Source organism: Aquarana catesbeiana, linkage group LG04 (assembly GCF_042186555.1).
Source record: "Aquarana catesbeiana isolate 2022-GZ linkage group LG04, ASM4218655v1, whole genome shotgun sequence".
NCBI classification, from domain to species: Eukaryota; Metazoa; Chordata; class Amphibia; order Anura; family Ranidae; genus Aquarana; species Aquarana catesbeiana.
Window position 1 is genome coordinate 394277394 of NC_133327.1, and position 12369 is coordinate 394289762.

Below are 12369 nucleotides of genomic sequence, written 5' to 3' on the forward strand. Positions count from 1 at the left end.
ATCAGAAAAATGACACTGGCGACGGGGGGTGATCAAGGGGTTAAAATTTTATTAGCCCCTTCCCGCCGACCGTACGCAGATATGCATACTTGGCTTTCCGGGGTTATACCGGGATGATGCCCGCAGCTGCAGGCATCATCCCGGTACCGTTGTTTAAAGCGAGCGATCGGCTACCCGAGTATAACAACCGATGCGGCTAAAAGCCGCTCGGTTGTTATACCGGAGGAGCGGGAGGGGACATCCCCCCCCCCCTCCTGCCGCCTCCCGCCGCGGTTACCGGGCCTCCCGTGCCTGATCCTGTGCCTTCGGCGGCTGGGGGCGGGCTGGAACGAAGCTGTGGGCAGCTTCGTTCCAGCCTTCTTGTTGTAAACACGGAAGCGACGTCATGACGTCACTTCCCGTTTACTCGGCTGCCAATGGCGCAGAATTTAAAAAAGTACACAGTATTCAGAATCGCCGTTTTCGGCGATCTGAATACTTTGAAGTGTAAAGGAGGGATGGGGGGTCTTTTAGACCCCCCATCCCTCCATAAAGAGTACCTGTCACCACCTATTACTGTCACAAGGGATGTTTACATTCCTTGTGACAGCAATAAAAGTAAAAAAAAAAAATTTTTTTTTTTAAAAACACAATTTATAAAGTAAAAAAATAAATAAAAAAAAAAAAAAAAAAATATTTTTACATTTCCCCGCGAGCTCGCGCAGCGAAGAAAATGCATACGGAAGTCGCGCCCGCATATGTAAACGGTGTTCAAATCACACATGTGAGGTATCGCCGTGATCGCGAGAGCAATAATTCTAGCCCTAGACCTCCTCTGTAAACTCAAACCTATGGAAATTCATAGGTACCATAGTTTGTCGCCATTCCACGAGTGCGTGCAATTATAAAGGGTGACATGTTTGGTATCCATTTACTCGGCGTAACATCATCTTTCACATTATACAAAAAAATTGGGGTAACTTTACTGTTTGGATTTTTTAAAATTCATGAAAGTGTCCCTTTTCCAAAAATTTGAGTTTAAAACACCGCTGCACAAATACCGTGTGATAAAAAATATTGCAACAATCGCCATTTTATTCTCCAGATTCTCTGCTAAAAAAATATATATAATGTTTGGGAACTCTAAGTAATTTTCTAGCAAAAAATACGGATTTTAACTTGTAAATACCAAATTTCAAAAATAGGCTTAGTCATGAAAGGGTTAAGGGGGGTATCCTAGACCTAAAGGGGGCTAATACTAACTGCCCTGCTGCATATATCCCTCTGAATTTCAGATGCCATTGTAACAAGATAATCAAGGTTATTCACTTAACCTGTCAGTGGTCATGAAGTTATCTCTGATTGGTGTATGTTCAGATCAAGTCTAGAAGATTTGAATACCTGTACTATTTCACATGGAGGTGGACACCATTACTGAAAATTGTTCAGAAAAAAAAGGAGAGAGAGAGAGAGAGAGAGAGAGAGAGAGAGAGAGAGAGAGAGAGAGAGAGAGAGAGAGAGAGAGATCGAGAGAGAGATCGAGAGAGAGAGAGAGAGATCGAGAGAGAGAGATCGAGAGATCGAGAGATCGAGAGAGAGAGAGAGAGAGAGATCGAGAGAGAGAGATCGAGAGATCGAGAGATCGAGAGAGAGAGAGAGAGAGATAGATATATATATATATATATATATATATATATATATATATATATATATATATATATATATATATATAGAGAGAGAGATAGATAGATATAAATAAAATGTTTGATGCCGCAGAAAGAAAACCAGAGCACAATGAAGTTCAGTTTACTGCTTTATTCAATGGGATAAACAGTAATGGTTCCACAGAGTTAGGTACAAATAAGATGAGCTAATGAATCATTCTGGAAAGAACAATATTGGTTTTATAACACATGTAGGACACACACATACAAAGTAACAAGTACTAAGCATGTCTTATTCATAAACAAAATATATATAAATCATACACACTTGCTGTATTACATAATACAACGAAAATTGCACATGCTGACTACACTGTCAGTTTAACATATTGTAGAGAATCTATAACCACACAATGTAAATAGAAATACAAATACCATCTCTCAATATGCATTATTCACTGCAACTACTGACCTGTATTTCACCTCTCCAATTTATCCAGCAAAATGTTTTTTGTAGATCTCCACAAACAGAACAAAAATGAAATGGTGTGTCATACAATCTGAGTCCGCTGAGTGCTCTTTTAAGGAGATCCACAAACCATGCACGGATGTTGACAAGAGGTTAGTAAAACACTGCACTATAACTTACTAACTTTCCCTTGTGATTTTATAGATATCATCAATATACTCAATAGGATGGAGCTGCTCCATATAATGTTCTCAGATAAAAAAATGGCCATGCCTACAATTTAGAGTTGATTTTGAAATATCTGCATACTTGGTTTAAACAGGAAATATCCCATCTACCATAATGTGGATTATATCGAGTGAGCTGTATTTGTCTGTAAATTTGTTTTATACTGCCTTGCCTATGGGTATGTTTTAGGTAAAGCTTTATTCCTGGGTAAGTAGTCCAGTTCCAGAAAACACTGAACTAAATATGTTCAAGTGAGGAATCACTTTATTTTACCACAGCATGGGACTTATGAACACATTCATACCAAAAATGTGACAAATACAGTAATACCAATGGATCATTGAATGAATACAGTGACAAACTTTCTTGCCTCAATACTACTGTTCAGTAAGTCAAAACTACAGAAGCAATTTAATATTGGACTGCAACGCATATGGTTAATACAAATGCCTAAATAACACAGCTTCAAGTAGCTAATTTTACTGTCCATATACTGTGGCATCATGCAAGGGAATTGTTAAGACAAAGCATGCAAAACTGGCAAATGTTTATATAGCTTAGTGCTCCTGGCACAGTTAGAGAAATTGCACACAAACACTTTTTTCTTCTTATACTAATCAAAGTCACGATTGGTTAACACCAATGGAGCAGCAAGTGTCCACACATACAGAACAATGCACACCCAGCTGGAAGACATCTTCACCCAGACTGAAGGCCACTTACTAGTCATAGTCTCGTAAGTAGAGTCAGGACTGAAAAGATAAGAAGATGCAAGTTATTAAACTGTTACAGCAGAATATCATACATATTATAAGGAACAAACTAATCAGCACATTGTTACGATGGCTATAAACCCACCATATCTTTAAAGTGATTGTAAAGGCAGAAGGTTTTTTTTTTTTATTTTATTGCATAGTAGGTAAGGCTGAAAAAAGAATAGTCCATCCAGTTGAACCTGTGTAGGTGTATATAATAGTTTAATATGCATGAAGATAAAAAAGCCTTCTGTGTGCAGCAGCCCCCCCCCCCCACCTGAGGTCCCTCTCTGTCCACGAGTGTCTCAGTCATCAAAGATTCTCCCTCCTGATTGGCCGAGACACAGCAGCGGCGCCATTGGCTGTCAGCTAGCCAATCAGGGGAGAGAGGGGGCAGGGTTGGGGTTCAGTGTCTGAATAGACACAGGGAGCTGTTAGTCAGCTCGGTGCCCTCTTGGCAAGCTGCTTTCTGTGGGGGCACTGAACAGGAGGGAGGGGCCAGGATCACAGAAGAGGGGCCAGAGAAAACGAGAATCTGGGCTGCTCTGTCCAAATCCACTGCAACAGAGCAGGTTAGTATAACATTTTTTTCCCCCATAAAATTAACACTTTAAGGTTGGTCTTTCTGACCCATGTGACACTTCGGGGTTGAGTAACTAAAACTGGAGAGTGCAAAATCTGGTGCAGCTGTACATGGTAGCCAATCAGCTTCTAACTTCAGCTTGTTCAATTAAGCTTTGACAATAAGCCTCGGTTCACACTGGGGACGACTTGTCCCGTTCAGTACAATGGAACCGTTCTAATCGGAGCGACGCAAGTCGCTCCGACTTAGAAAAAGGTTCCTGTACGACTTTGGGGGCGACTTGGGGCGACTTGCATAGACTTCTATACAGAAGTCTTTTGCAAGTCGTGTGCAGGTCGCCTCGGTGAGGCGACCTGCAAGTCGTGCCGCCTCTGGTGTGAACCGAGGCTTAAACCTGGAAGCCAACTGGTTTCTATGCAGAGCTTCACCAGATTTTGCACGCTGTAGTATTAGTAAATTAACCTCTTCTGTTCAAAAAAAAAAAAAAGGCCGCCCTCTTTTATAGAAAAGGGAATATACTCTTATTAAAAGAGACCCTGTCCTCAGCTGTTCCTCTCAGCACAGGAGCTACAGCTGTCTGATTGCAAGTATACCCTTATTTCAGCAATGTGATAAAGCTCTTCACAAGGTTGTCCTGGCAGGCACTTGCTATCATATAAAGGACACAGTGGTGGAATTGTCAGATCCTTTAGAATTTCTTTATTGCTTTTCACACCAAGTAAACAGAATAGATTAGGGAAACAATGGGAACAAACATACTTATCTTGATGAATTTATAAAAGGGTTCAAACGAAAAAGTTCAAGCTCATGACAAGATATGAAAAAACTATAGCCATACGTGACTTAGGCCAAATCAGCAGGAATTTGAGTCATGGGTGACCCTGTCTGAACCACCCAGCTTAAGGAAGTTCACCCTTCGTAACATGTTACACCCATATTCAGGACTGACCAGTCCTTGCACCTCCCCAAATCTCCGATCTGACCGCTAGCGGGGATCTTCTACCTCCCTGATAGCATTCACTATTGTAAAAAAAAAAAAAAAAATACGTGGCTGAGCGGCACTCCGCCCAACCACATTACTCATTCATAGCATCCTGTGAATGGAAAACTACAAGGTCTGGCAGCCTTTGCGCCTGTCAGCTTGTAGTTTTCAATGAACTACCATGACGCATTCGCTCTTCCTGTCAGATTGTATCTGCTTGCCCGTATGGGATGTACAGGCACACAGATATACTAGCAGACTTGCTGGTGCAATGCTTAACAGGCTTTTTTTTTTTAAAAAAAAAAAAAAAAAAAAAAGGGACGTTTTTACCTGCAAAAGAATGTACATTTATTTCTTTTCCCAACAGACAGAAAAAGTTTGCTGAATAACTCGTTAACTAATGACCATGGAAAGACCCTGGAAGATTTTGTTACTACTGCTGCTAAATATGAAAACTCCTGCTCAGGGATACTGATTGTCAGGGAGCTGACACTCGCCAGTGTCCCAACCACCAGTAACTCATCTCTGCCCCCCTTCTGAACCATACCAGGCCACATGCTCTCAAGGATGGGCCTTGCAAAACACCTTGTCCCCATGTTGAGAAAAGGGCCTCCCCCCCCAACAACCCTGATCCAGTGGAAAGAGGGGAGTGTTATCAGATTTTCTAAGTCTCCTTTAACCATAAGGGGACCCCCAGATAACACCTTTCCCCTATGTGAATGAGTAAAGGGTACACAATGCAGGTACTCATTCACAAAAAAAAAAAAAAAAAAAAAAAGTCCCACGATGTACATTCACTTTCAATCAAGTCATCCAGCGTTGCAGGTCCAAGTAGAGTATGATGAATGACATTGGTTCCAACCCTTCCATCCCATTGCTTCCCTTGCACCAAATTACATCTCTGGTCCCTGCCGCTAAAGTAAACAAAAGAGCAGGATTCTGTACTGTATGAACAGGAAAGTATTTTGCACATTCTTATTAAAAATATAAATACAGCACACAAGAAAATGGTAACATCACCAACATGATAGCAGTACATCTAACTCACCTGTACCAGTTGGTAAGAGTCATCATAATATAGAGTGAGGCCAGGAAAAGCATGAAGTGAAAGAAGGAATAGCTGTAAGTAACTCCATCACGTTCATTGTCAACAGCACGGTGAACATCATCAGAGTCGCTTAGAGAACCATCACTCCTGGCTCCATCCTCTATGAGTGTGGCCTCATCACTGGTTAAAGTCAGCTTGTTAACTTGGCTGTTATTTGAGGTCCGAATACTAAAATGTACAAACAGAACATAAATATTAGAATAAGGACTTCAGTATATATTACATATTACTAATGTATGCTTAAATCAAACTAAATTGTTACGAAAAGAGTAATTTCTTATTTGTAAGTTTCAGATCCTGACGTACAGGACAGAGGCTGAATACACCATGAGTTGTAGGCATGTACCTTCATGAGACTGGACACTGGCAAAGCTTTAGGAGGACACTCCTGGGCACCTCCCCTCTAACTCTACCCCCCGCTGTAAGTCCTCAGTTTGTTAGCAAACAATGAAGAGTAAACCAAGGAATTGAAGGAAGGGTGGCCCATATCCTGTACTGCAATTTATGGAATTTACAGGCATGTCAAGATTCCTCATCTCAATCCCTGCAGGACACAGGCAGAACATTCATACATCATAGGACACCCCAAGCAATGAAGAAGGGTGAGCAACAATGAGACAAAGAGCACTGTGCCAACAGTTTCCATAAGGTTCAGAAGACCCAACCTCAGAGCTGCTGCGAGAACCTTGCAGCCAAAAGTTGCATAAGCAGAAGATTGGGAGTGGTTCAATAAAACTTTGAAAAGGTATGAACAGAAGGCCAGGTGGTGGCCTTACACAACTGGGCTACAGAGGCTTGGTGCTGAAAAGCCCCTGAACTCCTACTGATCTGGTAGAATGGACAAGATAAAATACAGGAGATTCACTGAGAATGTAAGCTCTTGCAATTTGATTTCGTATCCATTGTGAAATGTTGGACTTTGAAACAGGGCATCCCTTGCGAGGTCCAGAGAACAGGACAAAGGAATCCATCTGTCTGACTGAAGCAGTAGTCTTTTTTTTTTTTTTTTTTTTTCTTTTCTTTTTTCTTTGCCACGTCAGTAAGCTTTGATTCAGAGACTAATTTTCAGAATGGTGTTCATATATGTCTCTACATCAGTAACATCATTGTGGCATTTCCATATTTGCTCCATTCCCCCCCCCCCCCCCCCCCCTTAAGTATTATTGCGGCATAAATTACAAGATATATGTGATTATAGCAGTACCACGCTGCAAAATACATATTGTACATTCTATACCTTTAAAAAAAAAAAAAAAAAAAAAAAAGCCACATTTTCACGAACCCTCGTATTACTGCTATAAGTATAATATAGTTAATACTTTTCTTTCTAAGAAGTCCCACCCCCCCTCCCTCCTGTGACCCCCCATCCTCCCATAATCCCCTCCCTTGAACCCCTGTGATTCAAGAACACGTCCGGTAGACTGCATAAGGTCGTGTTTTTATTTTCTCTACGCTCTGGGCTCTAAGCTGATCCTAACTCGGCCTCTCCCCATTAATGGGGAGGCAGGTATTCTAGCCCTGGGATAGCACTGTTGACGGACAAGGCATTGTTTGAGCCCACAAATTCCACGTTCTTGCAAACTTGTTGTAGTTGCCAGACCTAATGTAGAATGTTCTTTCGCTCCACACTGAGGAGTTAACAGCTCCTATCCACTCTTCCGGGGTAGGGGGAGTCCTGGATTGCCAAAACTGTGCGATTAATTTTCTCGCTTGAAATAGACATCTTGCTACCGCTACCTCAGTACTGCTGTCTCTCAGTCCGCTGGTAACACATCCCAACACACAGATCTTAGGGTCTAGCTCTAGATTAACTTTAAACGTGATGTTTATTTTCTTTAGAATCTCGGGCCAATACCTAACTAGTTTTGGGCACCTCCAAAACATGTGGATTAGGTCTCCTGTTCTTCTACATCTAGGGCATTCGTCATTAGTTCGGCGACCGAACAGAAAGAGCTTTTTTGGTGTGTAATAGGCTCTATGCAGCAGCATCAGGTGGGAGGCCTTTTGTGAGGGAGAGACCGACACCTCTGGTCCCAGATCAAGAATCCTTTTCCATTGTGTGTCCGTTATCTCCCCCACGTCAGCCGCCCACCTGTCTCTGCCCCCCGAAGAACACACTTGCATATTTGTTTTCTTTATTAGCTGGGTATATATCTCTGAGATTAGCCCCTTGAAGGTCACTGATTTAATTATTGTTTGTAATAGTGGAATCTTACACCATGTGGGGGGTAGCCTTGCGAACTGCTTTCCCAAGGCGTGTCTAATCTGTAAATAACTGTAGAATGCACAGTTTGGCAGCCGGTACTCTTGCCGCAGTTCCTCAAAAGGCTTCAGGGTATCCCCCTCATAGATCTGTATCAGACGACATACCCCATTCCTCTCCCAATACTTGTTCCTATCCACAGATAATAGTTCCTGCAAGTGCTTGTTATTCCATATTGGTGAGTATTCTGTTATTCCCTTATACCCCATTATTCGCTTGGCAGTCTGCCAGACCCTAGTGATCATTTTAAGTATCGGAATCTCTCTTTGTAGTGAGTCTGCCTCAAGCGCTTCTACTAGAGAACTATGTGGACTTCCCTGTAAGATAACCTGGGCGTTCTTGCTACCCCCTCCATCGATGGCACATCCCCCAAGTTGCTGTAATTGGGCTGCTAGAAAGTAAGTAAACGGGTGGGGGACCCCCAGTCCCCCCTCCGTGACAGGGCACTGCAGTTTTTGTAGGCCTATCCTGGCCTGCCCTTTTTTCCAAATTAGTTCCCTAAAAAGGGATTGGATTTTTTGGAACCACTTCTCCCCGATCCATACTGGGGAGTTGTGGAGCAGGTATAACAACTGAGGCAGCCATACCATTTTAATCAAATTGGCCCGGCCTGCCACAGAGAGGGGGAGTCTACTCCAAATATCGCATTTTTTCCTAAATTTTAATAGAAGAGGGGCCAAGTTGTCCTCGATAAACGCACCGGGGTCCTTGGACATCACAACGCCAAGGTACTTCATTTTTCCCGTGATTCTCAACTGGGGCAGGCTCGTTGGAATGGCATTGGCCAATGGGTCGACCGGCAGGAGCGATGATTTCTCCCAATTGATGGTCAATCCTGAGAATTTCCCGAAGTCCTTCACCAGGTGCATTACTTCCTCCAATGAGGAGGTCGTATCCCCAAGAAAAAATAGGACATCGTCCGCGAAAAGGGCTATTCTCTCCTCCTCGCCCTTCCTGTGGAAGCCCTGCAGTACAGGTGATGATCTCACCGCTCCGGCCAATGGCTCCATGGCCAAGACAAACAACAGAGGGGACAAAGGGCAACCCTGTCTAGTCCCTCTTTCGAGGGGGAAGCTTTCAGAGTAATCGTTATTTATCTTAAGTCTTGCCTTTGGGTGATTATATAGGATTTTTAACCAGCTAATAAATACGGGGCCGAATCCAAACCTCTCTAATGCCCACCAGAGGTATTCCCACTCCAGGCTGTCAAAGGCCTTGGCGGCATCCAAGGACAGTATGGCTCTAGACCCCGCATTCTCCGCTGGGACCTGAAGGTTCAGGTATGCCCTTCTGATGTTAATGCTGGTAGACCGACCGGGGATAAACCCCGATTGGTCTGAGTGTACAAGTTTTACAATGCACTTATTTAACCTGGACGCCAGCACCCTTGCTACAATCTTGGCATCTGAGCACAGCAGTGATATCGGTCTGTAAGAGGTGACCTCCAGTTGGTCTTTCCCCTCTTTTGGTATCACCACTATGTCGGCCTCCGACATTGACAGAGGTAGCCTTCCGTCCCCCGTCGTCTGTTCCAGTACTTTTAAAAGCTCCGGAAGTAAAACCTCCCCGTACTTCCTATAGATTTCTAATGGCAAGCCGTCCGGGCCAGGAGATTTCTGGCCTGACAACTCTGCAACAGCCATTTGCAACTCTTCCAGGGTCAGAGGAGACTCCATCTCACTCCTGTCCCCCTCCGAGAGCACAGGCAGGGCTACCCCCTCCAGAAATCTATCCATATCACGCCGGTCCGACCCCCGGCGTGACCTGTACAGGTCCTTATAAAACGTGGAGAAAGTTTCTAGGACCTCGGCAGGGTCTGAGGTAATCTCTCCAGCCGGCGTCCTAATTGAAAAAATGGCCGATGGGGATAGGTTAGACCTGGTTATAAGTGCCAACATCCGGCCTACTTTCTCCCCTTCGCCATAGTAATTTTGTTTCTGGAAGAGTCTTTTATTTTCTGTTCTTTTATTAATTATCTCTCTGTACTCCTGTTGTTTGCTGAGCCATACCTCCTGTTTTTCAGGGGTTGGGTCTGCCACGTATTGTGCTTCTGAGTCCATGGCTTCCCTACTGGCTCTCGCCTCCCATTCCCTTGACATTTTCTTTACTGCAGTGACCTGCTGGTAGAGCAATCCCCTGAGGTATGCTTTTAAGGTGTCCCACACTATCCCCGGAGGGGCTGTACCTGAGTTAAATGTTACAAACTCTTTTAATTTAGATATAACTTCTTCTGGACTGCTTATTAGCTCCAACCATATTGGCTTTATTGACCACCTTTTCCGATTGGGTCTAATGCTAAGATTTAGAGTCAAGGTCAAAGGAGAATGATCAGAAATACCCCTCGGCCTATACTCTATATTCCCTATTAGTTGCAAAGCCTCATTATTGCCCACTGCCATATCTATACGCGATAGAGTAGAATGTGATCCTGAATAGCAGGAATACTGCCGAGTTTTTGGATTATGGGATCTCCATAGATCACACCACCCAACCTCTGCCAGGAGTTGGCCTAACCGGCCCTCCGATAGCCTTTCCACCCGGTTCAGAGGTGGAAACCTGTCTATTTTATTATTCAAAACTGCATTGAAATCTCCCACCAGTATTATCGGTACGTCTAACCTGCTTTCCACAAATTCCAACAGATCTAAAATGGTTTCTGTTTTAAACGGAGGAGGAATATATATATTTGCTATTACTAGTGGCATATTTTCCACAACGCAGCTCAGGAAGACATAGCGTCCCAGCTCGTCAATTCTGGCTTCCCTGCAGGAAAACGAGATACTTCTCCCCACCAGTATGCTCACCCCTCTTGAGTACGAAGTGTAAACTGAATGGTACTGTTCTTGAAATTTGTAGTTCCGAATATGCAGTTTAGTATCATTGGTAAGGTGGGTTTCCTGCAGGCAAGCCAGCTCGACGCCATAGGCTTCCAGTGCCGCAAAAACTGCTGCCCTTTTGGCGGGGTCAGCCATGCCCCTGATGTTCCAGGAGCCTATCTTTAAGGTTTTAAAAGGCATCTAAACAAAAAAAAAAGAAAAAATAAATTGAACAAGAAAGGTCCAGAGAAAGAGCAAGGAGAAAAAGTGCTATTCAGAAAGAGAAAAAAAGGCAACTCCTTAATACATTTGTGAGTATCAAAATTAGTCGTGGGCGCTGTGGTTGTGCTGACAAAAAAAAAGGAATAGAAAGAAAAAAAAAAAAAAAACAAGAAAAAAGAATAATAGAAGAATAAGTGGAAAAGGGCGGGGGGGCCCCCGCGTCCAGGGACCCCCCCCCCCCCTACATTTCTTTGACTGCGAATACAGACCACCTGTGCTTGTATACTTTACTTTTGCTATTGTGAGCCCGCCTGTCATAACTCTGTGTACCTTACGATCCCCCCGTTGTCTACCCCAGTGACTCATTATAAGCCCCCCTTCCCCCCCACCCTCTCTTTTATGCAACCCCCTTCTTACCACCCTACTTCGTGACCCCCTCCCCTGCCTAATTAGGCTAGCCCTAGGGGCTACGCTTGTGACCTTTTTCCCCCCTCCCAACCACACAAAATATACCTCCCCACGCATGCACTGATCCATGCCACTCCCCCAAACCCCCAGTGCAACATTTGAGACACACAAAACTAGTGGAATCATGTTTTTCATCCATGGTTCCATCTCACATACCCCCCCCCTTCCCCCCTCCTCCGTGCCAACTGCTCATTATTGTGAGAAAGGAGAGATAACACAAAAAAAAAAAAAAAAAAAAAAAAAAACCCCCGCTCCTTCCTCCTTTCTTGTCCAAGTTTAGATAGCCTTGTTTAGCCCCTAGCCCTGCAGACCCGCCTTGTTATCCTCCAGCCACTTTGTTGCCCCCGCTGATGTGTCGAAAAAATGGGTAGTCCCTAAGGCGGTAATGCGTAGCCGTGTAGGATACAACAGGGCATATTCTATTTTATAAGTCCGTAGGTTGCGCTTAATATCCCTGAATTCAGCTCTCCGCTTCTGGAGGTCCGGGGAGTAGTCAGGAAAGAATGAAATTCTGGCTCCGTTATACAGGATCTCCCCCAACTCCCTGGCCCTACGCATCAATGTCACCTTGTCTCTAAAATTAAAGAGCTTCATTATTATTGGCCTAGGGTGCCCCCCTGACGGCGAGGCCCTGGTTGGCACCCTATGGGCTCTTTCAATGGCGAAGAGATGAGAGAAGGTTTCCGTCCCGAATGTTCCCTTGAGCCACTTCTCCATGAATTCCTCCGGGTGGGGGCCCTCGCACCGTTCTGGTAGGCCTACCACCCTCACATTGTTCCTGCGGGATCTGTTTTCAATTTCCTCCATTTTAACTTTATGCCAACCCAACTGT

At 44.0% G+C, this 12369-nt stretch overlaps 1 protein-coding gene across 1 annotated transcript in view; it reads right to left on the minus strand.

Annotated features, from left to right (window-relative positions):
* Positions 1–1779: 1779 nt before the first annotated feature.
* The window catches only part of SERINC1 (serine incorporator 1), a 33513-nt gene continuing 22923 nt past the window's right edge, over positions 1780–12369 (minus strand). The window contains exons 9-10 of the mRNA XM_073627182.1: positions 5709–5936; positions 1780–3092 (exon numbers count right to left, since the gene is read on the minus strand). Of these exons, the coding sequence (XP_073483283.1) occupies positions 2954–3092; positions 5709–5936 (367 nt within the window). The 3' untranslated portion in view covers positions 1780–2953. The remainder of the gene's footprint in view (positions 3093–5708; positions 5937–12369) is intronic.